A 26,642-nucleotide genomic window follows, 5' to 3' on the forward strand; every position below is an offset into this window, starting at 1 on the left:
AACACGACATTCGCTTGGCGACTGGTGCGAATTACGTCGACCCGGTAGTGTGTGCCGCCAGTCGATTGCCATTCTGGTTGGAGGAGAAAGTATTTAAAAAACTAGACCAAATGGTGAAAGACGACATAATAGTTCCGGTAGTAGAGCCAACGGAGTGGGTGAGCAGGATGCTGGTAGTGGGCAAACCGGATGGAGACGTTAGGATCTGCCTAGACCCGTCGGAGCTCAACAAAGCAATTCTACGTCAACATTTTTCCGTCCCGACAATCGAACAGCTGTTCGGAAAAATTGGAAAGGCAAAATCTTTTTGCAGCCTGGATGCCGCCTCTGGTTTTTACCAAATTCCGCTCTCGGATAGTGCGTCGTATTTATGCACCATGAACACTCCCAAAGGTCGCTACAGGTATCTTCGTCTACCCTTTGGCATTAAGTCGGCCCCGGAAGTATACCTACAAGTGATGTCCGACCTGTTCGGCGACCTCCAGGGGGTGATCGTCTATTTCGACGACTTCCTAGTGACTGGAGAAACGATTGAAGAGTTGGAGGCAAACTTACGGCAGGTATTTGTGAGATGCCGGGAAAACAATCTTAAATTGCAGCTTAAAAAATGTCGATTCTTCCTTAACCCGTTGCCGTGGTTGGGACACATAATCAGACAAGGCACGCTCAGCCCAGACCCGGAAAAAGTGGAGGCAATTGTCAATATGCCTGATCCTACCGACAAAACCAGTCTAACTCGTCTGTTGGGAATGGTGACTTACCTTGACAAATTCTGTAAAAATCTTGCAGCACTAACACGGCCTCTTCGCGACATGTTAAAGAAGGATGTGGCCTGGTTCTGGGACAATCAACAATGGAAAGCCCTGTCGGAGCTCAGAAATGCAATGTCGTCCCTGCCAATTCTTCGCCTGTTTGACGTCAACTGCCCCGTCGTCGTCTACGTTGACGCGTCGCCAATAGGGATAGGAGCAGTTTTAATGCAAGAAGGACAGCCGGTGGCGTTCTCGACCACGACGCTAACGGTCACCCAGAAGAGATAGTGCCAAATCGAAAAGGAATTGTTGGCCGTCCAATTCGGCCTTACCCGTTTTCGTCAGTACGTGTACGGTCAGTGTGTGACTGTAGAGTCCGATCACAAGCCACTAGTCGGCTTATTAGACAAGCCCATAGCGTCGTGTTCTCCCAGAGTTCAACGAATGAGGTTGCAGCTGCAACGATTTGATTTTCAGTTGGTGTACAAACCGGGTAAAGAACTTTTTATTGCCGACACCCTCAGCCGAGCACCATCCCCCCGTGTGTATATTGACGACGTCACCACCGAATGCGAGGAACAAGTACACCCTGTCATCAACAGTGTAGCGCCAATGGAATCAACCCGTCAGAGATACGCGAGAGCCACTTCAGAAGACCCCACACTCCAACTGTTGCAATCAGTCATGCTGGCGGGTTGGCCAGAACATAGAAGCCAGTGTCCTGCAACGATCAAACCGTTTTGGCCGGTTCGAAGCGACTTGGCGGTAGTCGACGGCGTGGTTCTGTTGGGGTCCAGACTGGTGGTACCAGTAGCCCTAAGACGCGAAGCGATGGATGGCGTCCACGATGGCAACTTCGGAGAGACAAAAAGTGTGCTGCGGGCCAAGTCTTCTGTCTATTGGCCGGGTTGGGAGGACCACGTCCGAAATGTGGTAGCCAGTTTTCCCGTTTGTCAGGAAAACAGACCGAAAAATCCCAGACTGTCCCTGTTTCCGGTCCGTATTCCGGAATACGCGTTTCAGTTGGTCTCGGCGGACCTTTTTGAGTTCAATAACGTGAACTACATCTTGGTCGTCGATTCATACAGCAAGTGCCGTGCGTGGTGCCGTTGCGGTCAATCTCGTCGTCAGCCGTCATCAACGAAATGACACGTTTCTTCTGTGATTTTGGACGCCCAGAAATACTAGAGTCCGACAAAGGAACCCAGTTTGCCTCCGCCGAGTTTCGTGAGTTCTGTCGCACTTTGGGTGTCGCACAAGTGACGTCGAGTCCCGAATTTGCTCAATCGAACGGGCTGGTGGAACGCCACGTCCAGACCGTGAAGAAAACAATCTTGAAGATGTTCGCGGACGGCAAATCGTTGTGGGACGCGCTGTCAGCAATCCGCTGGACGCCAATATCTAGTGTCCTTCCATCGCCGTCTGTACTCCTACAAGGACGAAACTTTCGAGGATATCTCCCGTTTTTGCCGTCGGAATTGACACCCCGGCTCGTGCCTGCGTCAGTAGTGACGTCCGAATTATATTCCAGACAAGCTAAAGCCGTGTTCGACACGCCCCGACGGACAGACGCGCGGTCATCCGTTCTTCATGTGGGACAGCGAGTAAGAACCCTTGTCGGCAAGAAGTGGCTTTCCGGTGCGGTTCAGTCAGTCTGCAAGGAACCTCATTCATATTTCGTTCGTCTGGCAGACGGCCGCTCGTTTCGTCGGACAAGATGGGCCGTCAATGTCGACAAGGGTGTCGCAACCACATTGGATACGGATCTTTGGACTTCAGTTGGAACAAACGCAACTACCCCAGTTCCGTCGTCAGGCCAGCAGCTGATGGCCCCCTCGTCGGTCATCATGCGACGCCCGTTCCAGCCACGAAGTTCGCAAGCGGTGGAAGTACCACCCGCCTGTCCGTCTCCGGCCAGCGTGGCCGTCCCGAGGATCAGTACCCCTGCTCCGCCAACGCCGGTCTCGAGCCACGTCAGCCAACAGAGAGCCCAACAGTACAGTAGCGATCGTCGAAGTTCGAGTTGGCAGGAGGAAGGCCCTTCGAAAGCAGTCCTGGTCCGTCTCTTTACGTCAGAGCGGCCAGCCACAACAGAGGAGCCGCCAGGCAGTTCAGGTCCCGTCCCGACATCGTTGTCTACATCCGAACCGTTTGGTACAACACGTTCGGGTGTAAAATTTGGCATTGGTCATAGTTAGTTTATCCCGGAGCGTCAGTGGGGCTGATTGCGTCTAAAGCCTTTGTTTTTGTTTTTGTTTTTTTTTCCTACTTGTCTGTTTGTGTGTCTTCTCCTCATTGTGCCAGTTGTTCAGGTCTTGTTCGTCGCTCGTGAATATTGTAGCGTGGGGAGTTACTTGAAGACCCGGGTAGTGACTAAGACACGTTTATTCACCGTAAACGTACATAACACTACAACAGATATAAGTAGACTGGGGGCACAGCAAGGGAAACGTACGAGTATTTATGCACTTATGTGGACAGCAGCTACCGGGGAAAATATCCGCTGACAAGACTGCCGGACATCTCGGGTAGAGTTGCGGTCAATAGCCGATACAGAAGCGCCGGACGTGACAACTAGTCCATGGGGCCTCAAATAACCGCGACATCTCCCTCTCTAGATAGCGAGTCGTCCCGACCGCTATTACTTTCCTATAAAACTCTATATCCCAAAAACTCAACATACCATGGAAAACATTTGAACCTTCTTCACTCTACAAAGACAACACCCTGCCAAACATCAACTGAGAGAGAGAGAGAAAAAAAAAAAAAAGTACATGAGTTCATAAAATAACATAAGTTGGGGGATTTTTCCACTTTCAGCAAGTCAACCGCTCCCGCCATCGAAGAATTTCCATGCAGTGTCGCTCTTCTCTACCAATTGGGTCTTCAGCTTGGCCAAGTCCTCCCCTCTGCTTCTCCTTCTCTGTCTCCGTTGAAAAGCGCCAAAATCCCACTTTACTCCCTCTTCACTGTCTTCAGAATCAGAGCTGTCCTCGCCGTCCGCCCACGCTAGAGTTTCCTCCTCGCTAATACTAGCTTGATGTTGCCCCAAATTACTTACTCTCGTTATTACCCGTGTACGGTCTTCCCACCCGGATAATCCTCCTGGCTCACCTACACAGTCGTCCACTCGACTCCCGTTCCTTCGCACAAGGTTACTCGGGTTGAGGGTTTCGACGATACCACCTACAATTGCTTGATCAACCCTTGGCGCAAATCGCCCAAACTCGTCGCGAGGGCGTTGTCTTCCCCTGGCTCTACCAGCACCTCCACTCATCTACTGCCTTCTGACTATTTGTCTAAAGCCCGATCCTCAGATCGCCCACAACGGTAACCTACCGCCTCCCGACGAATGACTCTTCGTCTAAATCCGATCTTCCGATCGCTCACAACGGTAACCTACCGCCTCCCGACGAACGACTCTTCGTCTAAATCCGATCTTCCGATCGCTCACAACGGTAACCTACCGCCTCCCGACGAACGACTCTTCGTCTAAAAACCCGATCCTCAGATCGCTCACAACGGTAACCTACCGCCTCCCGACGAACGACTCTTCTTCTAAATCCGATCTTCCGATCGCTCACAACGGTAACCTACCGCCTCCCGACGAACGACCCTTCGTCTAAATCCCGATTTTTCAATCGTTACCGGCGGTGATCTACCGCCTTGCAGCGCACCACTGTCCGCCTCTACGCCCCCTTAATCACCACTAGGTCCCACCTACAGTACCCTCCCAAAATAATCAACACTTCCCCGTTTTTCGCCCTTTATAACATGGGCTCTTATGGAGAAACGTCTCCTTAGTTTTTATTTTTTTTTTCATTTCCCCTTAGAGTTAAATTTAAAAAAAAAATTCAGCTTACTCATTGATGAGTTTGCTTTAGAATGATGTGTGGCGCAATAATATAACGGTAATCCCCTGAACGGTTTTTATGCGTTCAGGTGTTGATAATTTTTCCCTTTTCCCCGGTTTGCGCCGCCATTAATTTAGTACTGGTTACCCCAAAAAAACCCTTTTTTATTTTATTCATAGCTGCTTAACGGAGAATCACACTAACTTCTAGTTTGATTCGTCGTAATCAGCGTAAGTTAAATTTTTTATTCTTATAATTAAATTTTTTTTTGTTACATTAACCCCATTCTAAAAATACTTAAATAGGGGCAAAATTTTTTTTCAGATAAACATGGAGGTTATGTATGGGTAACTCGGGTAGAGATTACCTTTGTTCCCACTAGAGGCGCAAGTTACAGCGCTCTTTATATTTTTATTCCCTCCCATAATTATATTTTCCTTGAATGCCATATTCAAGGCAGTGACGTTTGCTGGGCTATTTGCTATAGCTGTTTTGTTTTGGTTTTTTGAATTTAAAACAGCTTGTTTTATACAAACAACAGCCGTGTACCACAAGTTACCCATACATAACCTCCATGTTTATCTGAAAAAAAATTTTGCCCCTATTTAACTATTTTTAGAATGGGGTTAATGTAACAAAAAAAAATATTTAATTATAAGAATAAAAAATTTAACTTACGCTGATTACGACGAATCAAACTAGAAGTTAGTGTGATTCTCCGTTAAGCAGCTATGAATAAAATAAAAAAAGGGTTTTTTTGGGGTAACCAGTACTAAATTAATGGCGGCGCAAACCGGGGAAAAGGGAAAAATTATCAACACCTGAACGCATAAAAACCGTTCAGGGGATTACCGTTATATTATTGCGCCACACATCATTCTAAAGCAAACTCATCAATGAGTAAGCTGAATTTTTTTTAAAAATTTAACTTTAAGGGGAAATGAGTAAAAAAATAAAAACTAAGGAGACGTTTCTCCATAAGAGCCCATGTTATAAAGGGCGAAAAACGGGGAAGTGTTGATTATTTTGGGAGGGTACTGTACCTCCCCAGAAATTCTTATGGCCGTCCCCGCGCTATCGCACCCTAATCGCCCGTCACACGGCCGGTGCTGTGGCTTCGTACCCCAACAGTTTAAGGCGCATAGGCCAGTTGAGTCGACGACTCTCGGAAGCCCCTAACAGCCTCCGCCTCCGCACAACTAGAGCACAATAGAATGAAACAGCGCAAAGACTTACCACAAGTTCTGCATCTCCACCATGTAGCGTGGGGAGTTACTTTAAGACCCGGGTAGTGACTAAGACACGTTTATTCACCGTAAACGTACATAATACTACAACAGATATAAGTAGACTGGGGGCACAGCAAGGGAAACGTACGAGTATTTATGCACTTATGTGGACAGCAGCTACCGGGGAAAATATCCGCTGACAAGACTGCCGGACATCTCGGGTAGAGTTGCGGTCAATAGCCGATACAGAAGTGCTGGACGTGACAGCTAGTCCATGGGGCCTCAAATAACCGCGACAATATTATACTCGTGGGTGCCGTTTGTTGATATGTGTAATGGAGCCAGGCGGGGACGTAAAAGGGTTAATTCAGAAGTGTGCCGTTCTTAACTTAGTAATCTCAATCATCTTGTGTTTGTTGTGTTTGTGTATGGAGAGGGGAAGATGTTGTATGTACTTCGTATGTCGACCAATAGAGGGACACCTCCGGTGATGAGACCTACGAACACGGAGACAATACAAGGCAGTTCTTACCTCACGCTTGAGACTACAACAGACGTGTTTTTGTGTTCTTCCCGTTTTCCATCATTTTGTGAGTTTTCTGTTATTTTTTTATTACTTTCTGTTGTTATATTCGTGTTCTTGAGTGTTTATTTTGTATAGTTAAGCTGTTTTTGTTATGTTTTGCCCCAAATTCTTTTATTTGTGTGTTTGTTTACGTGTGTGGGTACCTTCCCCTCCCCCTTTTGGCAGTTTGTTTACATTGTTTAGGGGACAATGGCTGGAAAGTGGCTCAATAGTTTAGATATTGATTTTAATGTTCAATTTTCGAGATTGAGTATGCGTAAAGTTCATGGTTTCATGCGTAGTTTGAAGCTTGAGCCACAGGATCTCCTAGGTCTAGTTGCTGTGCTAGATACGAGAAACCAGGTCGCTAGAATTACGTTTACATCAGAGGCATACACCTTAAGTTTTTTGTCCCAACACAGTGGTACAGGACCGAATTTGAGGGGAAATAAGTTGGCGTAGTCATAAGGGAAAGCAATATCCAAGAGAAATTTGTTCGAATTGCAGAGATTCCACGGAATCTAGACTTGGGAGTAGTTCAGACACGTCTAAAGGAATTTAAGAGTGTAATCGAAGCTCGGTGGGAACGCTATCGGGTGGCAGAGGATGAAATTTATACCCTGTCCTTGCCATTTGGATGATCGTACGAATGGCGGTGACGAAAAACATTCCCTCATACATTACAATTGGCAGTTATCGTGTCATGGTAAAGTATGACGGACAAAAACATACTTGCAGACTTTGTGACGATGAGACCCACTTTAGCTACAACTGCCCGACATTAAAACGAAACCAGGAACCCACCTTTGTCCAAAAACCTGTTCCCAAAATGACTAAAAGGACAGAGACCATTAAACAGAATTCCTTAGTAATTTCCTTAGCTAAACATTCCATGGTTTACAAGATAGCTTTGGAGGGTGAATTGCAAGATTCACCCTCAGGAGGGACTCAAACTTTGGAAACTGAAACCATGGAACCTTCTAAAGACAACCCTTCGAAACCAATTAAGAAATCCCAAATGACAGTCACTGACACAGAGACACAAGACCAACAAACAATGACAATTATCTTGCAATCGATGGAACCCGACATGGGGGAAACTGAGACCATGGAACCAGAAAAAACAAAGGACCCCCTGAGAATTCCCACAGTACCACGAAACAAACGCTTCAAACCTATTTTGACGGACCAGAAATCTAAACCTACCTCAGGCATTCTCCAACTTATAAAACCTAACAAATGACTTCAAGACTAAAAATCACTTCTATCAATATTGGAGGTATTAGGTCAGTCGAGCGACGTCAAATTCTTTTAAATTTCTACAGGGATGGTAATCTAGATATCGTGGGACTTCAAGAGGTAGCCTTTTTTTTCTTGTCCAATTATTGAGTGCTGTTACCACTTGCTAGAAAATGTCGGTCCCAACAAAAACGGAACAGCCATTCTCATTAGACATGGTCTGGAATATTCTCTATTGCTTCTTGAACCTTACGGAAGGCTTATCTCAATAGACGTAAAATGTTTTACGTTTAGAACATTTAAAAAACAAAAGACCTGGGACTCGGGACTTAGAGCTCTAGATAAATTTGGCCTCTTGAATGGCTTGTGTCAGCACCAACATTGTCCATGTTAGGAATTAGATTCTCTCACTCCATAGTCGAGACAGCTGGTAGGGTTTGGAATGATGCATTCGGCTCTCTAAATGGTATTCTGCGAGAGAATGCCTGTCGACATTTTACCAAATACATAAATACCATGATATTTACCAAAGGGTGATTTTCCTCAAGTCTAAGGATCTCTCCAGAACTATGTATATTGCACAGGTATTACCTTGTAAACGAAATATAGCTGACCAGGTTTCAAAGGCTGTCATGAAATTCCTATAGATGGGATATGTTGAAAGGCCGAAAAAAGCTGTAATACACCGTACTGTCTAACAAGGGGGACTGGGAATGGTCAACACACACCTCTTTAAACGTTCCCTTTTCCTGTATAAAGTCCTGACAGTCCCCAACAGCCCAGAAAGCTCTCTACTTCGGTATTGGATGTCCTTCCCTCTACGAACCTTATTGCCACTCAAGATGGACAACACTGTACCAGTAGCAGTCATGAAGAGGCCCTATTACCTTCAGGAACCCCTGCATCAAATCAAGCAACTCTTTACATCTTCACTCCTGGTGCAGGGGAATCCAATGGCCCATCGGAAAACATACAACCATTGGATCCTGGAGGTGACGACAATGGGAAAGCTGGAGATCCTGAGGCCTAATCTAGATTGGCCACGAATCTGGAAGGCGACTGCAGCCCTTCCTAGTAACATCAGAGAGACCATGTTCCTGTTCAACCAGCAACTTCTCCCTAACAGGACCAGATGCCATCGATTGGATCCCAACAAGGATGCAAAATGCCCAATATGCCATCAAGACCACGAAACCGATGAGCATCTGATGTTCAAGTGTCCTGAACGCCTCACCGTTTGGAGCTGGTTGGAAGGAATCATGCGTCAAAAGGGCTGCAGGACAAGAAAAGAAGATCTAATCCGTGGTCATTTTGGCCAATAGGGAATCTCCGGCAAGCGTTTACTCTTCTGGCTGCCTACATCTTCATCAACTGGAAGGCAAGGAACCATCAACGTATGTATTGTAATATCCCACCCAAATGAAATCTGCTATTGTTTATTTTTGTTAATTTTTGTTTAGCACAACCTATGAACCCACGCATTTTCTTGTTTTTGTTTCTGTTTTGCACTAAAACCAACATTGCCAAATTTTCTTTTCTCTGTCCTTATAACGTCTGCAACCGAGATGCGAAATTATTTGTTTGTTTTTGTTTGCTTTTTTGAGGGGAGGGGCGTGTTTCGATACGATGTAAAATTGAAAATTAACAGAAAATAAAAGAGAATTAAACAAAACAAAAAGGAGAAAAGAAGGGTGACCACTTTGGAATACGGGACGCTGTTGGCATCAAACTTTTTATCATCACCTTGCAGTGGGCAATTATGTCAAAGTGTTAGTTACGGCCATCTGGTGGTGTGTTTTTATGTTTCAGTTAGCGCTACCAGTCCAACTTCAGTAATTATTTAAATCATTAAACCTAGTGTAGGTATTATTGTAGGAAAATCATAATTTGAGTGTATGTGATCTAGTCGTGCATTATGCTGTCAACGGCCATACCACGTAGAAAAAACTCGGTCTTGTTAGCTCACGGCCGTTAAGCTGCGTCGGGTCCCGTTATAACTTAGGAGGGTGACCACTTGGGAATACGGGATGCTGTTGGCATCAAACCTTTTATCATCATCAAGCGGTGGGCAATTGTATCAAAGTGTTAGTTACTGCCATCTGGTAGTGTGTTTTGATGTTTCAGTTAGCGCTAACTAGTGGTGAGTATGGATATTTCATCTCGCAATACCTTATGGAGGTGTTATTTGAAACATGAATAACACAACTAGGGTTGGTTTTCTTATCAGCAATGACTTTACCAACGAATGCGAAAATAATTTAGTTATTAATTTAATTGTTGACAAAAGGCGATGATTACCAGTCCAACTTCAGTAATTATTTAAATCATTAAACCTAGTGTAGGTATTATTGTAGGCAAATCATTATTTGATTGTATTCGATCTAGTCGTGCAATACGCTGTCAACGGCCATACCACGTAGAAAAAACCCGGTCTCTTCAGCTCCCGGCCGTTAACTTGCGTCGGTTCCCGTTAGTACTTAGGAGGGTGACCACTTGGGAATACGGGATGCTGTTGTCATCAAACCTTTTATCATCATCAAGCGGTGGGCAATTGTATCAAAGTGTTAGTTACTGCCATCTGGTGGTGTGTTTTGATGTTTCAGTAAGCGCTTACTAGTGTTGAGTATGGATATTTCATCTCGCAATACTTATGGAGGTGTTATTTGAAACATGTATAACACAACTAGGGTTTGTTTTCTTATCAGCAATGACTTTACCAACGAATGCGAAAATACTTTAGTTATTAATTTAATTGTTGACAAAACGCGATGGTTACCAGTCCAACTTCAGTAATTATTTAAATCATTAAACCTAGTGTAGGTATTATTGTAGGAAAATCATAATTTGAGTGTATGTGATCTAGTCGTGCATTACGCTGTCAACGGCCATTCCACGTAGAAAAACCCGGTCTCGTTAGCTCACGGCCGTTAAGCTGCGTCGGGTCCTGTTATTACTTAGGAGGGTGACCACTTGGGAATACGGGATGCTGTTGGCATCAAACCTTTTATCATCATCAAGCGGTGGGCAATTGTATCAAAGTATTAGTTACTGCCATCTGGTAGTGTGTTTTGATGTTTCAGTTAGCGCTAACTAGTGGTGAGTATGGATATTTCATCTCGCAATACCTTATAGAGGTGTTATTTGAAACATGAATAACACAACTAGGGTTGGTTTTCTTATCAGCAATGACTTTACCAACGAATGCGAAAATAATTTAGTTATTAATTTAATTGTTGACAAAAGGCGATGATTACCAGTCCAACTTCAGTAATTATTTAAATCATTAAACCTAGTGTAGGTATTATTGTAGGCAAATCATTATTTGATTGTATTCGATCTAGTCGTGCAATACGCTGTCAACGGCCATACCACGTAGAAAAAACCCGGTCTCTTCAGCTCCCGGCCGTTAACTTGCGTCGGTTCCCGTTAGTACTTAGGAGGGTGACCACTTGGGAATACGGGATGCTGTTGTCATCAAACCTTTTATCATCATCAAGCGGTGGGCAATTGTATCAAAGTGTTAGTTACTGCCATCTGGTGGTGTGTTTTGATGTTTCAGTAAGCGCTTACTAGTGTTGAGTATGGATATTTCATCTCGCAATACTTATGGAGGTGTTATTTGAAACATGTATAACACAACTAGGGTTTGTTTTCTTATCAGCAATGACTTTACCAACGAATGCGAAAATACTTTAGTTATTAATTTAATTGTTGACAAAACGCGATGGTTACCAGTCCAACTTCAGTAATTATTTAAATCATTAAACCTAGTGTAGGTATTATTGTAGGAAAATCATAATTTGAGTGTATGTGATCTAGTCGTGCATTACGCTGTCAACGGCCATACCACGTAGAAAAAACCCGGTCTCGTTATCTCACGTCCGTTAAGCTGCGTCGGGTCCCGTTATTACTTAGGAGGGTGACCACTTGGGAATACGGGATGCTGTTGGCATCAAACCTTTTATCATCATCAAGCGGTGGGCAATTGTATCAAAGTGTTAGTTACTGCCATCTGGTAGTGTTTTTTGATGTTTCAGTTAGCGCTAACTAGTGGTGACTATGCATATTTCATCTCGCAATACTTATGGAGGTGTTATTTGAAACATGAATAACACAACTAGGGTTTGTTTTCTTATCAGCAATGACTTTACCAACGAATGCGAAAATACTTTAGTTATTAATTTAATTGTTGACAAAACGCGATGGTTACCAGTCCAACTTCAGTAATTATTTAAATCATTAAACCTAGTGTAGGTATTATTGTAGGAAAATCATAATTTGAGTGTATGTGATCTAGTCGTGCATTACGCTGTCAACGGCCATACCACGTAGAAAAAACCCGGTCTCGTTAGCTCAAGGCCGTTAAGCTGCGTCGGGTCCCGTTATTACTTAGGAGGGTGACCACTTGGGAATACGGGATGCTGTTGGCATCAAACCTTTTATCATCATCAAGCGGTGGGCAATTGTATCAAAGTGTTAGTTACTGCCATCTGGTAGTGTTTTTTGATGTTTCAGTTAGCGCTAACTAGTGGTGACTATGCATATTTCATCTCGCAATACTTATGGAGGTGTTATTTGAAACATGAATAACACAACTAGGGTTTGTTTTCTTATCAGCAATGACTTTACCAACGAATGCGAAAATACTTTAGTTATTAATTTAATTGTTGACAAAACGCGATGGTTACCAGTCCAACTTCAGTAATTATTTAAATCATTAAACCTAGTGTAGGTATTATTGTAGGCAAATCATTATTTGATTGTATTCGATCTAGTCGTGCACTACGCTGTCAACGGCCATACAACGTAGAAAAAACCCGGTCTCTTCAGCTCCCGGCCGTTAAGTTGCGTCGGGTCCCGCTAGTACTTAGGGGGGTGACCACTTGGGAATACGGGATGCTGTTGGCATCAAACCTTTTATCATCATCAAGCGGTGGGCAATTGTATCAAAGTGTTAGTTACTGCCATCTGGTAGTGTGTTTTCATGTTTCAGTTAGCGCTAACTAGTGGTGAGTATGGATATTTCATCTCGCAATACCTTATGGAGGTGTTGTTTGAAACATGAATAACACAACTAGGGTTGGTTTTCTTATCAGCAATGACTTTACCAACGAATGCGAAAATAATTTAGTTATTAATTTAATTGTTGACAAAAGGCGATGATTACCAGTCCAACTTCAGTAATTATTTAAATCATTAAACCTAGTGTAGGTATTATTGTAGGAAAATCATAATTTGAGTGTATGTGATCTAGTCGTGCATTACGCTGTCAACGGCCATACCACGTAGAAAAAACCCGGTCTCGTTAGCTCACGGCCGTTAAGCTGCGTCGGGTCCCGTTATTACTTAGGAGGGTGACCACTTGGGAATACGGGATGCTGTTGGCATCAAACCTTTTATCATCATCAAGCGGTGGGCGATTGTATCAAAGTGTTAGTTACTGCCATTTGGTAGTGTGTTTTGATGTTTCAGTTAGCGCTAACTAGTGGTGAGTATGGATATTTCATCTCGCAATACCTTATGGAGGTGTTATTTGAAACATGAATAACACATCTAGGGTTTGTTTTCTTATCAGCAATGACTTTACCAACGAATGCGAAAATAATTTAGTTATTAATTTAATTGTTGACAAAACGCGATGGTTACTAGTCCAACTTCAGTAATTATTTAAATCATTAAACCTAGTGTAGGTATTATTGTAGGAAAATCATTATTTGAGTGTATTCGATCTAGTCGTGCAATACGCTGTCAACGGCCATACCACGTAGAAAAAACCCGGTCTCTTCAACTCCTGGCCGTTAAGCTGCGTCGGGTCCCCTTAGTACTTAAGAACGTGACCACTTGGGAATACGGGATGCTGTTGGCATCAAACCTTTGATCATCATCAAGCGGTGGGCGATTGTATCAAAGTGTTAGTTACTGCCATCTGGTGGTGTGTTTTGATGTTTCAGTTAGCGCTAACTAGTGGTGAGTATGGATATTTCATCTCGCAATACCTTATGGAGGTGCTATTTGAAACATCAATAACACAACTAGGGTTTGTTTTCTTATCAGCAATGACTTTACCAACGAATGCGAAAATAATTTAGTTATTAATTTAATTGTTGACAAAACGCGATGGTTACCAGTCCAACTTCAGTATTTATTTAAATCATTAAACCTAGTGTAGGTATTATTGTAGGAAAATCATTATTTGAGTGTATTTGATCTAGTCGTGCATTACGCTGTCAACGGCCAAACCACGTAGGAAAAACCCGGTCTCTTCAGCTCCCGGCCGTTAAGCTGCGTCGGGTCCAATTAGTAATAAGGAGGGTAACCACTTGGGAATACGGGATGCTGTTGGCATCAAACCTTTTATCATCATCAAGCGGTGGGCGATTGTATCAAAGTGTTAGTTACTGCCATCTGGTGGTGTGTTTTGATGTTTCAGTTAGCGCTAACTAGTGGTGAGTATGGATATTTCATCTCGCAATACCTTATGGAGGTGCTATTTGAAACATCAATAACACAATTAGGGTTTGTTTTCTTATCAGCAATGACTTTACCAACGAATGCGAAAATAATTTAGTTATTAATTTAATTGTTGACAAAACGCGATGGTTACCAGTCCAACTTCAGTATTTATTTAAATCATTAAACCTAGTGTAGGTATTATTGTAGGAAAATCATTATTTGAGTGTATTTGATCTAGTCGTGCATTACGCTGTCAACGGCCAAACCACGTAGGAAAAACCCGGTCTCTTCAGCTCCCGGCCGTTAAGCTGCGTCGGGTCCAATTAGTAATAAGGAGGGTAACCACTTGGGAATACGGGATGCTGTTGGCATCAAACCTTTTATCATCATCCAGCGGTGGGCGATTGTATCAAAGTGTTAGTTACTGCCATCTGGTGGTGTGTTTTGATGTTTCAGTTAGCGCTAACTAGTGGTGAGTATGGATATTTCATCTCGCAATACCTTATGGAGGTGCTATTTGAAACATCAATAACACAACTAGGGTTTGTTTTCTTATCAGCAATGACTTTACCAACGAATGCGAAAATAATTTAGTTATTAATTTAATTGTTGACAAAACGCGATGGTTACCAGTCCAACTTCAGTATTTATTTAAATCATTAAACCTAGTGTAGGTATTATTGTAGGAAAATCATTATTTGAGTGTATTTGATCTAGTCGTGCATTACGCTGTCAACGGCCAAACCACGTAGGAAAAACCCGGTCTCTTCAGCTCCCGGCCGTTAAGCTGCGTCGGGTCCAATTAGTAATAAGGAGGGTAACCACTTGGGAATACGGGATGCTGTTGGCATCAAACCTTTTATCATCATCCAGCGGTGGGCGATTGTATCAAAGTGTTAGTTACTGCCATCTGGTGGTGTGTTTTGATGTTTCAGTTAGCGCTAACTAGTGGTGAGTATGGATATTTCATCTCGCAATACCTTATGGAGGTGTTATTTCAAACATGAATAACACAACTAGGGTTTGTTTTCTTATCAGCAATGACTTTACCAACGAATGCGAAAATAATTTAGTTATTAATTTAATTGTTGACAAAACGCGATGGTTACCAGTCCAACTTCAGTATTTATTTAAATCATTAAACCTAGTGTAGGTATTATTGTAGGAAAATCATTATTTGAGTGTATTCGATCTAGTCGTGCATTACGCTGTCAACGGCCTTACCACGTAGAAAAAACCCGGTCTCGTCAGCTCCCGGCCGTTAAGCTGCGTCGGGTCCCCTTAGTACTTAGGAACGTGACCACTTGGGAATACGGGATGCTGTTGGCATCAAACCTTTTATCATCATCAAGCGGTGGGCGATTGTATCAAAGTGTTAGTTACTGCCATCTGGTGGTGTGTTTTGATGTTTCAGTTAGCGCTAACTAGTGGTGAGTATGGATATTTCATCTCGCAATACCTTATGGAGGTGTTATTTGAAACATCAATAACACAACTAGGGTTTGTTTTCTTATCAGCAATGACTTTACCAACGAATGCGAAAATAATTTAGTTATTAATTTAATTGTTGACAAAACGCGATGGTTACCAGTCCAACTTCAGTATTTATTTAAATCATTAAACCTAGTGTAGGTATTATTGTAGGAAAATCATTATTTGAGTGTATTCGATCTAGTCGTGCATTACGCTGTCAACGGCCTTACCACGTAGAAAAAACCCGGTCTCGTCAGCTCCCGGCCGTTAAGCTGCGTCGGGTCCCCTTAGTACTTAGGAACGTGACCACTTGGGAATACGGGATGCTGTTGGCATCAAACCTTTTATCATCATCAAGCGGTGGGCGATTGTATCAAAGTGTTAGTTACTGCCATCTGGTGGTGTGTTTTGATGTTTCAGTTAGCGCTAACTAGTGGTGAGTATGGATATTTCATCTCGCAATACCTTATGGAGGTGTTATTTGAAAATCATGAATAACACAACTAGGGTTTGTTTTCTTATCAGCAATGACTTTACCAACGAATGCGAAAATAATTTAGTTATTAATTTAATTGTTGACAAAACGCGATGGTTACCAGTCCAACTTCAGTATTTATTTAAATCATTAAACCTAGTGTAGGTATTATTGTAGGAAAATCATTATTTGAGTGTATTCGATCTAGTCGTGCATTACGCTGTCAACGGCCTTACCACGTAGAAAAAACCCGGTCTCGTCAGCTCCCGGCCGTTAAGCTGCGTCGGGTCCCCTTAGTACTTAGGAACGTGACCACTTGGGAATACGGGATGCTGTTGGCATCAAACCTTTTATCATCATCAAGCGGTGGGCGATTGTATCAAAGTGTTAGTTACTGCCATCTGGTGGTGTGTTTTGATGTTTCAGTTAGCGCTAACTAGTGGTGAGTATGGATATTTCATCTCGCAATACCTTATGGAGGTGTTATTTGAAACATGAATAACACAACTAGGGTTTGTTTTCTTATCAGCAATGACTTTACCAACGAATGCGAAAATAATTTAGTTATTAATTTAATTGTTGACAAAACGCGATGGTTACCAGTCCAACTTCAGTATTTATTTAAATCATTAAACCTAGTGTAGGTATTATTGTAGGAAAATCATTATTTGAGTGTATTCGATCTAGTCGTGCATTACGCTGTCAACGGCCTTACCACGTAGAAAAAACCCGGTCTCGTCAGCTCCCGGCCGTTAAGCTGCGTCGGGTCCCCTTAGTAATCTTAGGAACGTGACCACTTGGGAATACGGGATGCTGTTGGCATCAAACCTTTTATCATCATCAAGCGGTGGGCGATTGTATCAAAGTGTTAGTTACTGCCATCTGGTGGTGTGTTTTGATGTTTCAGTTAGCGCTAACTAGTGGTGAGTATGGATATTTCATCTCGCAATACCTTATGGAGGTGTTATTTGAAACATGAATAACACAACTAGGGTTTGTTTTCTTATCAGCAATGACTTTACCAACGAATGCGAAAATAATTTAGTTATTAATTTAATTGTTGACAAAACGCGATGGTTACCAGTCCAACTTCAGTATTTATTTAAATCATTAAACCTAGTGTAGGTATTATTGTAGGAAAATCATTATTTGAGTGTATTCGATCTAGTCGTGCATTACGCTGTCAACGGCCTTACCACGTAGAAAAAACCCGGTCTCGTCAGCTCCCGGCCGTTAAGCTGCGTCGGGTCCCCTTAGTACTTAGGAACGTGACCACTTGGGAATACGGGATGCTGTTGGCATCAAACCTTTTATCATCATCAAGCGGTGGGCGATTGTATCAAAGTGTTAGTTACTGCCATCTGGTGGTGTGTTTTGATGTTTCAGTTAGCGCTAACTAGTGGTGAGTATGGATATTTCATCTCGCAATACCTTATGGAGGTGTTATTTGAAACATCAATAACACAACTAGGGTTTGTTTTCTTATCAGCAATGACTTTACCAACGAATGCGAAAATAATTTAGTTATTAATTTAATTGTTGACAAAACGCGATGGTTACCAGTCCAACTTCAGTATTTATTTAAATCATTAAACCTAGTGTAGGTATTATTGTAGGAAAATCATTATTTGAGTGTATTCGATCTAGTCGTGCATTACGCTGTCAACGGCCATACCACGTAGAAAAAACCCGGTCTCGTCAGCTCCCGGCCGTTAAGCTGCGTCGGGTCCCATTAGTAATAAGGAACGGGTAACCACTTGGGAATACGGGATGCTGTTGGCATCAAACCTTTTATCATCATCAAGCGGTGGGCGATTGTATCAAAGTGTTAGTTACTGCCATCTGGTGGTGTGTTTTGATGTTTCAGTTAGCGCTAACTAGTGGTGAGTATGGATATTTCATCTCGCAATACCTTATGGAGGTGTTATTTGAAACATGAATAACACAACTAGGGTTTGTTTTCTTATCAGCAATGACTTTACCAACGAATGCGAAAATAATTTAGTTATTAATTTAATTGTTGACAAAACGCGATGGTTACCAGTCCAACTTCAGTATTTATTTAAATCATTAAACCTAGTGTAGGTATTATTGTAGGAAAATCATTATTTGAGTGTATTCGATCTAGTCGTGCATTACGCTGTCAACGGCCATACCACGTAGAAAAAACCCGGTCTCGTCAGCTCCCGGCCGTTAAGCTGCGTCGGGTCCCATTAGTACATAAGGAGGGTAACCACTTGGGAATACGGGATGCTGTTGGCATCAAACCTTTTATCATCATCAAGCGGTGGGCGATTGTATCAAAGTGTTAGTTACTGCCATCTGGTGGTGTGTTTTGAGGTTTCAGTTAGCGCTAACTAGTGGTGAGTATGGATATTTCATCTCGCAATACCTTATGGAGGTGTTATTTGAAACATCAATCACACAACTAGGGTTTGTTTTCTTATCAGCAATGACTTTACCAACGAATGCGAAAATAATTTAGTTATTAATTTAATTGTTGACAAAACGCGATGGTTACCAGTCAAACTTCAGTAATTATTTAAATCATTAAACCTAGTGTAGGTATTATTGCAGGAAAATCATTATTTGAGTGTATTCGATCTAGTCGTGCATTACGCTGTCAACGGCCAAACCACGTAGAAAAAACCCGGTCTCTTCAGCTCCCGGCCGTTAAGCTGCGTCGGGTCCAATTATTAATAAGGAGGGTAACCAATTGGGAATACGGGATGCTGTTGGCATGAAACCTTTTATCATCATCAAGCGGTGGGCGATTGTATCAAAGTATTAGTTACTGCCATCTGGTGGTGTGTTTTGATGTTTCAGTTAGCGCTAACTAGTGGTGAGTATGGATATTTCATCTCGCAATACCTTATGGAGGTGTTATTTGAAACATGAATAACACAACTAGGGTTTGTTTTCTTATCAGCAATGACTTTACCAACGAATGCGAAAATAATTTAGTTATTAATTTAATTGTTGACAAAACGCGATGGTTACCAGTCCAACTTCAGTATTTATTTAAATCATTAAACCTAGTGTAGGTATTATTGTAGGAAAATCATTATTTGAGTGTATTCGATCTAGTCGTGCATTACGCTGTCAACGGCCAAACCACGTAGGAAAAACCCGGTCTCGTCAGCTCCCGGCCGTTAAGCTGCGTCGGGTCCAATTAGTAATAAGGAGGGTAACCACTTGGGAATACGGGATGCTGTTGGCATCAAACCTTTTTATCATCATCAAGCGGTGGGCGATTGTATCAAAGTGTTAGTTACTGCCATCTGGTGGTGTGTTTTGATGTTTCAGTTAGCGCTAACTAGTGGTGAGTATGGATATTTCATCTCGCAATACCTTATGGAGGTGTTATTTGAAACATCAATAACACAACTAGGGTTTGTTTTCTTATCAGCAATGACTTTACCAACGAATGCGAAAATAATTTAGTTATTAATTTAATTGTTGACAAAACGCGATGGTTACCAGTCCAACTTCAGTATTTATTTAAATCATTAAACCTAGTGTAGGTATTATTGTAGGAAAATCATTATTTGAGTGTATTCGATCTAGTCGTGCATTACGCTGTCAACGGCCAAACCACGTAGAAAAAACCCGGTCTCGTCAGCTCCCGGCCGTTAAGCTGCGTCGGGTCCCATTAGTAATAAGGAGGGTAACCACTTGGGAATACGGGATGCTGTTGGCATCAAACCTTTTATCATCATCAAGCGGTGGGCGATTGTATCAAAGTGTTAGTTACTGCCATCTGGTGGTGTGTTTTGATGTTTCAGTTAGCGCTAACTAGTGGTGAGTATGGATATTTCATCTCGCAATACCTTATGGAGGTGTTATTTGAAACATGAATAACACAACTAGGGTTTGTTTTCTTATCAGCAATGACTTTACCAACGAATGCGAAAATAATTTAGTTATTAATTTAATTGTTGACAAAACGCGATGGTTACCAGTCCAACTTCAGTATTTATTTAAATCATTAAACCTAGTGTAGGTATTATTGTAGGAAAATCATTATTTGAGTGTATTCGATCTAGTCGTGCATTACGCTGTCAACGGCCAAACCACGTAGAAAAAACCCGGTCTCGTCAGCTCCCGGCCGTTAAGCTGCGTCGGGTCCAATTAGTAATAAGGAGGGTAACCACTTGGGAATACGGGATGCTGTTGGCATCAAACCTTTTTATCATCATCAAGCGGTGGGCGATTGTATCAAAGTGTTAGTTACTGCCATCTGGTGGTGTGTTTTGATGTTTCAGTTAGCGCTAACTAGTGGTGAGTATGGATATTTCATCTCGCAATACCTTATGGAGGTGTTATTTCAAACATGAATAACACAACTAGGGTTTGTTTTCTTATCAGCAATGACTTTACCAACGAATGCGAAAATAATTTAGTTATTAATTTAATTGTTGACAAAACGCGATGGTTACCAGTCCAACTTCAGTATTTATTTAAATCATTAAACCTAGTGTAGGTATTATTGTAGGAAAATCATTATTTGAGTGTATTTGATCTAGTCGTGCATTACGCTGTCAACGGCCAAACCACGTAGGAAAAACCCGGTCTCTTCAGCTCCCGGCCGTTAAGCTGCGTCGGGTCCAATTAGTAATAAGGAGGGTAACCACTTGGGAATACGGGATGCTGTTGGCATCAAACCTTTTATCATCATCCAGCGGTGGGCGATTGTATCAAAGTGTTAGTTACTGCCATCTGGTGGTGTGTTTTGATGTTTCAGTTAGCGCTAACTAGTGGTGAGTATGGATATTTCATCTCGCAATACCTTATGGAGGTGTTATTTCAAACATGAATAACACAACTAGGGTTTGTTTTCTTATCAGCAATGACTTTACCAACGAATGCGAAAATAATTTAGTTATTAATTTAATTGTTGACAAAACGCGATGGTTACCAGTCCAACTTCAGTATTTATTTAAATCATTAAACCTAGTGTAGGTATTATTGTAGGAAAATCATTATTTGAGTGTATTTGATCTAGTCGTGCATTACGCTGTCAACGGCCATAACCACGTAGAAAAAACCCGGTCTCTTCAGCTCCCGGCCGTTAAGCTGCGTCGGGTCCAATTAGTAATAAGGAGGGTAACCACTTGGGAATACGGGATGCTGTTGGCATCAAACCTTTTATCATCATCAAGCGGTGGGCGATTGTATCAAAGTGTTAGTTACTGCCATCTGGTGGTGTGTTTTGATGTTTCAGTTAGCGCTAACTAGTGGTGAGTATGGATATTTCATCTCGCAATACCTTATGGAGGTGTTATTTGAAACATGAATAACACAACTAGGGTTTGTTTTCTTATCAGCAATGACTTTACCAACGAATGCGAAAATAATTTAGTTATTAATTTAATTGTTGACAAAACGCGATGGTTACCAGTCCAACTTCAGTATTTATTTAAATCATTAAACCTAGTGTAGGTATTATTGTAGGAAAATCATTATTTGAGTGTATTCGATCTAGTCGTGCATTACGCTGTCAACGGCCATAACCACGTAGGAAAAACCCGGTCTCGTTCAGCTCCCGGCCGTTAAGCTGCGTCGGGTCCCATTAGTACATAAGGAGGGTGAACCACTTGGGAATACGGGATGCTGTTGGCATCAAACCTTTTATCATCATCAAGCGGTGGGCGATTGTATCAAAGTGTTAGTTACTGCCATCTGGTGGTGTGTTTTGATGTTTCAGTTAGCGCTAACTAGTGGTGAGTATCGGATATTTCATCTCGCAATACCTTATGGAGGTGTTATTTGAAACATGAATAACACAACTAGGGTTTGTTTTCTTATCAGCAATGACTTTACACAACGAATGCGAAAATAATTTAGTTATTAATTTAATTGTTGACAAAACGCGATGGTTACCAGTCCAACTTCAGTATTTATTTAAATCATTAAACCTAGTGTAGGTATTATTGTAGGAAAATCATTATTTGAGTGTATTCGATCTAGTCGTGCATTACGCTGTCAACGGCCATACCACGTAGAAAAAACCCGGTCTCGTCAGCTCCCGGCCGTTAAGCTGCGTCGGGTCCCATTAGTACTAAGGAGGGTGACCACTTGGGAATACGGGATGCTGTTGGCATCAAACCTTTTATCATCATCCTGCGGTGGGCGATTGTATCAAAGTGTTAGTTACTGCCATTTGGTGGTGTGTTTTGATGTTTCAGTTAGCGCTACCTAGTGGTGAGTATGGATATTTCATCTCGCAATTCCTTATGGAGGTGTTATTTGAAACATGAATAACACAACTAGGGTTTGTTTTCTTATTAGCAATGACTTTACCAACAAATGCGAAAATAATTTAGTTATTAATTTAATTGTTGACAAAACGCGATGGTTACCAGTCCAACTTCAGTAATTATTTAAATTAATAAACCTAGTGTAGGTATTATTGTAGGAAAATCATTATTGGAGTGTATTCGATCCAGTCGTGCATTACGCTGTCAACGGCCATACCACGTAGAAAAAACCCGGTCTCGTCAGCTCCCGGCCGTTAAGCTGCGTCGGGTCCCGTTAGTACTTAGGAGGGTGACCACTTGGGAATACGGGATGCTGTTGGCATCAAACCTTTTATCATCACCTGCGGTGGGCGATTGTATCAAAGTGTTAGTTACTGCCATTTGGTGATGTGTTTTGATGTTTCAGTTAGCGCTACCTAGTGGTGAGTATCGATATTTCATCGCGCAATTCCTTATGGAGGTGTTATTGGAAACATGAATAACACAACTAGGGTTTGTTTTCTTATTAGCAATGACTTTACAAACAAATGCGAAAATAATTTAGTTATTAATTTAATTGTTGACAAAACGCGATGGTTACCAGTCCAACTTCAGTAATTATTTAAATTAATAAACCTAGTGTAGGTATTATTGTAGGAAAATCATTATTGGAGTGTATTCGATCCAGTCGTGCATTACGCTGTCAACGGCCATACCACGTAGAAAAAACCCGGTCTCGTCAGCTCCCGGCCGTTAAGCTGCGTCGGGTCCCGTTAGTACTTAGGAGGGTGACCACTTGGGAATACGGGATGCTGTTGGCATCAAACCTTTTATCATCACCTGCGGTGGGCGATTGTATCAAAGTGTTAGTTACTGCCATTTGGTGATGTGTTTTGATGTTTCAGTTAGCGCTACCTAGTGGTGAGTATCGATATTTCATCGCGCAATTCCTTATGGAGGTGTTATTGGAAACATGAATAACACAACTAGGGTTTGTTTTCTTATTAGCAATGACTTTACAAACAAATGCGAAAATAATTTAGTTATTAATTTAATTGTTGACAAAACGCGATGGTTACCAGTCCAACTTCAGTAATTATTTAAATTAATAAACCTAGTGTAGGTATTATTGTAGGAAAATCATTATTGGAGTGTATTCGATCCAGTCGTGCATTACGCTGTCAACGGCCATACCACGTAGAAAAAACCCGGTCTCGTCAGCTCCCGGCCGTTAAGCTGCGTCGGGTCCCGTTAGTACTTAGGAGGGTGACCACTTGGGAATACGGGATGCTGTTGGCATCAAACCTTTTATCATCACCTGCGGTGGGCAATTGTATCAAAGTGTTAGTTACTGCCATTTGGTGATGTGTTTTGATGTTTCAGTTAGCGCTACCTAGTGGTGAGTATCGATATTTCATCGCGCAATTCCTTATGGAGGTGTTATTGGAAACATGAATAACACAACTAGGATTTGTTTTCTTATTAGCAATGACTTTACAAACAAATGCGAAAATAATTTAGTTATTAATTTAATTGTTGACAAAACGCGATGGTTACCAGTCCAACTTCAGTAATTATTTAAATTAATAAACCTAGTGTAGGTATTATTGTAGGAAAATCATTATTGGAGTGTATTCGATCCAGTCGTGCATTACGCTGTCAACGGCCATACCACGTAGAAAAAACCCGGTCTCGTCAGCTCCCGGCCGTTAAGCTGCGTCGGGTCCCGTTAGTACTTAGGAGGGTGACCACTTGGGAATACGGGATGCTGTTGGCATCAAACCTTTTATCATCACCTGCGGTGGGCAATTGTATCAAAGTGTTAGTTACTGCCATTTGGTGATGTGTTTTGATGTTTCAGTTAGCGCTACCTAGTGGTGAGTATCGATATTTCATCGCGCAATTCCTTATGGAGGTGTTATTGGAAACATGAATAACACAACTAGGGTTTGTTTTCTTATTAGCAATGACTTTACAAACAAATGCGAAAATAATTTAGTTATTAATTTAATTGTTGACAAAACGCGATGGTTACCAGTCCAACTTCAGTAATTATTTAAATTAATAAACCTAGTGTAGGTATTATTGTAGGAAAATCATTATTGGAGTGTATTCGATCCAGTCGTGCATTACGCTGTCAACGGCCATACCACGTAGAAAAAACCCGGTCTCGTCAGCTCCCGGCCGTTAAGCTGCGTCGGGTCCCGTTAGTACTTAGGAGGGTGACCACTTGGGAATACGGGATGCTGTTGGCATCAAACCTTTTATCATCACCTGCGGTGGGCAATTGTATCAAAGTGTTAGTTACTGCCATTTGGTGATGTGTTTTGATGTTTCAGTTAGCGCTACCTAGTGGTGAGTATCGATATTTCATCGCGCAATTCCTTATGGAGGTGTTATTGGAAACATGAATAACACAACTAGGATTTGTTTTCTTATTAGCAATGACTTTACAAACAAATGCGAAAATAATTTAGTTATTAATTTAATTGTTGACAAAACGCGATGGTTACCAGTCCAACTTCAGTAATTATTTAAATTAATAAACCTAGTGTAGGTATTATTGTAGGAAAATCATTATTGGAGTGTATTCGATCCAGTCGTGCATTACGCTGTCAACGGCCATACCACGTAGAAAAAACCCGGTCTCGTCAGCTCCCGGCCGTTAAGCTGCGTCGGGTCCCGTTAGTACTTAGGAGGGTGACCACTTGGGAATACGGGATGCTGTTGGCATCAAACCTTTTATCATCACCTGCGGTGGGCAATTGTATCAAAGTGTTAGTTACTGCCATTTGGTGATGTGTTTTGATGTTTCAGTTAGCGCTACCTAGTGGTGAGTATCGATATTTCATCGCGCAATTCCTTATGGAGGTGTTATTGGAAACATGAATAACACAACTAGGATTTGTTTTCTTATTAGCAATGACTTTACAAACAAATGCGAAAATAATTTAGTTATTAATTTAATTGTTGACAAAACGCGATGGTTACCAGTCCAACTTCAGTAATTATTTAAATTAATAAACCTAGTGTAGGTATTATTGTAGGAAAATCATTATTGGAGTGTATTCGATCCAGTCGTGCATTACGCTGTCAACGGCCATACCACGTAGAAAAAACCCGGTCTCGTCAGCTCCCGGCCGTTAAGCTGCGTCGGGTCCCGTTAGTACTTAGGAGGGTGACCACTTGGGAATACGGGATGCTGTTGGCATCAAACCTTTTATCATCACCTGCGGTGGGCAATTGTATCAAAGTGTTAGTTACTGCCATTTGGTGATGTGTTTTGATGTTTCAGTTAGCGCTACCTAGTGGTGAGTATCGATATTTCATCGCGCAATTCCTTATGGAGGTGTTATTGGAAACATGAATAACACAACTAGGGTTTGTTTTTTTATTAGCAATGACTTTACAAACAAATGCGAAAATAATTTAGTTATTAATTTAATTGTTGACAAAACGCGATGGTTACCAGTCCAACTTCAGTAATTATTTAAATTAATAAACCTAGTGTAGGTATTATTGTAGGAAAATCATTATTGGAGTGTATTCGATCCAGTCGTGCATTACGCTGTCAACGGCCATACCACGTAGAAAAAACCCGGTCTCGTCAGCTCCCGGCCGTTAAGCTGCGTCGGGTCCCGTTAGTACTTAGGAGCGTGACCACTTGGGAATACGGGATGCTGTTGGCATCAAACCTTTTATCATCATCCTGCGGTGGGCGATTGTATCAAAGTGTTAGTTACTGCCATCTGGTGGTGTGTTTTGATGTTTCAGTTAGCTCTATTTTTAAAAGTGGTGATTTGTTTTATTGATTTTAATTTTGCTTCTCGCATCAATGCTTGTTCAATTTTATAATTGTGAGGTTGTTAAAATTTGAAATTTCATGAATAACTTTACATACGGAAATTTAATTGGTTTAATGTTGCTTCTTTATTAGCAATGACTTTACCAACCAATCGAAAAATAATTTAGTTATTAATTTAATTGTTGACAAAACGCGATGGTTACCAGTCCAACTTCAGTATTTATTTTCAAATCTTATTAAACCTAGTGTGGGTATTATTGTAGGAAAATCATTATTTGAGTGTATTCGATTAGTCGTGCATTAATAAATGCTGTCACTGGAATACAAATTTTAATACCACGTTGATCTAAAAACCCGGTCTCGTCAGCTACCCGGCCGTTAAGCTGTTTCCCAAATCAAGACTTACAATTGCTGCACCTATTGTTCTGTTTCTACACAGAAATTCTTTTCCTAGTTTACTGTCATATTGCTCTTGGGTTGAAAAATGTTCAATAAGATTTCTAAATGTTATTAGATTCTGGGTTATATCTCTGTTTTTAATTCCACCGGTTTGTTCTT

General features: G+C 41.7%; 1 protein-coding gene and 27 pseudogenes across 1 annotated transcript; all 28 read left to right on the forward strand.

Annotated features, from left to right (window-relative positions):
• The first annotated feature begins 2,469 nt into the window (after positions 1-2,469).
• On the forward strand, positions 2,470-2,950 carry LOC116929497 (striated muscle preferentially expressed protein kinase-like). Its single transcript, XM_045168382.1, is given in 2 exon segments — positions 2,470-2,517; positions 2,519-2,950. Coding segments are annotated over 2 exon segments (480 nt in total).
• A 7,088-nt stretch (positions 2,951-10,038) lies between these two features.
• Positions 10,039-10,157, forward strand: LOC123469510 (annotated as a pseudogene).
• An 837-nt stretch (positions 10,158-10,994) lies between these two features.
• Positions 10,995-11,113, forward strand: LOC123469511 (annotated as a pseudogene).
• An 837-nt stretch (positions 11,114-11,950) lies between these two features.
• LOC123469520 lies at positions 11,951-12,069 on the forward strand (annotated as a pseudogene).
• Positions 12,070-12,428: 359 nt separating this feature from the next.
• LOC123469509 lies at positions 12,429-12,547 on the forward strand (annotated as a pseudogene).
• Positions 12,548-12,907: 360 nt separating this feature from the next.
• LOC123469507 lies at positions 12,908-13,026 on the forward strand (annotated as a pseudogene).
• Positions 13,027-13,865: 839 nt separating this feature from the next.
• Positions 13,866-13,984, forward strand: LOC123469516 (annotated as a pseudogene).
• Positions 13,985-14,344: 360 nt separating this feature from the next.
• On the forward strand, positions 14,345-14,463 carry LOC123469517 (annotated as a pseudogene).
• A 360-nt stretch (positions 14,464-14,823) lies between these two features.
• On the forward strand, positions 14,824-14,942 carry LOC123469518 (annotated as a pseudogene).
• A 360-nt stretch (positions 14,943-15,302) lies between these two features.
• LOC123469521 lies at positions 15,303-15,421 on the forward strand (annotated as a pseudogene).
• Positions 15,422-15,781: 360 nt separating this feature from the next.
• LOC123469522 lies at positions 15,782-15,900 on the forward strand (annotated as a pseudogene).
• Positions 15,901-16,262: 362 nt separating this feature from the next.
• On the forward strand, positions 16,263-16,381 carry LOC123469524 (annotated as a pseudogene).
• Positions 16,382-17,222: 841 nt separating this feature from the next.
• On the forward strand, positions 17,223-17,341 carry LOC123469525 (annotated as a pseudogene).
• Positions 17,342-17,701: 360 nt separating this feature from the next.
• On the forward strand, positions 17,702-17,822 carry LOC123469515 (annotated as a pseudogene).
• A 360-nt stretch (positions 17,823-18,182) lies between these two features.
• On the forward strand, positions 18,183-18,302 carry LOC123469508 (annotated as a pseudogene).
• Positions 18,303-19,141: 839 nt separating this feature from the next.
• On the forward strand, positions 19,142-19,260 carry LOC123469514 (annotated as a pseudogene).
• Positions 19,261-19,621: 361 nt separating this feature from the next.
• Positions 19,622-19,740, forward strand: LOC123469506 (annotated as a pseudogene).
• A 360-nt stretch (positions 19,741-20,100) lies between these two features.
• LOC123469513 lies at positions 20,101-20,219 on the forward strand (annotated as a pseudogene).
• A 361-nt stretch (positions 20,220-20,580) lies between these two features.
• On the forward strand, positions 20,581-20,699 carry LOC123469519 (annotated as a pseudogene).
• Positions 20,700-22,024: 1,325 nt separating this feature from the next.
• LOC123469504 lies at positions 22,025-22,143 on the forward strand (annotated as a pseudogene).
• Positions 22,144-22,503: 360 nt separating this feature from the next.
• Positions 22,504-22,622, forward strand: LOC123469501 (annotated as a pseudogene).
• Positions 22,623-22,981: 359 nt separating this feature from the next.
• On the forward strand, positions 22,982-23,100 carry LOC123469512 (annotated as a pseudogene).
• A 359-nt stretch (positions 23,101-23,459) lies between these two features.
• Positions 23,460-23,578, forward strand: LOC123469523 (annotated as a pseudogene).
• Positions 23,579-23,937: 359 nt separating this feature from the next.
• LOC123469526 lies at positions 23,938-24,056 on the forward strand (annotated as a pseudogene).
• Positions 24,057-24,415: 359 nt separating this feature from the next.
• LOC123469529 lies at positions 24,416-24,534 on the forward strand (annotated as a pseudogene).
• A 359-nt stretch (positions 24,535-24,893) lies between these two features.
• On the forward strand, positions 24,894-25,012 carry LOC123469502 (annotated as a pseudogene).
• Positions 25,013-25,371: 359 nt separating this feature from the next.
• LOC123469503 lies at positions 25,372-25,490 on the forward strand (annotated as a pseudogene).
• A 359-nt stretch (positions 25,491-25,849) lies between these two features.
• Positions 25,850-25,968, forward strand: LOC123469505 (annotated as a pseudogene).
• The last annotated feature ends 674 nt before the right edge of the window (positions 25,969-26,642 follow it).

The sequence above is a fragment of the Daphnia magna genome, linkage group LG1, assembly GCF_020631705.1.
Source record: "Daphnia magna isolate NIES linkage group LG1, ASM2063170v1.1, whole genome shotgun sequence".
Classification (NCBI taxonomy): Eukaryota; Metazoa; Arthropoda; class Branchiopoda; order Diplostraca; family Daphniidae; genus Daphnia; species Daphnia magna.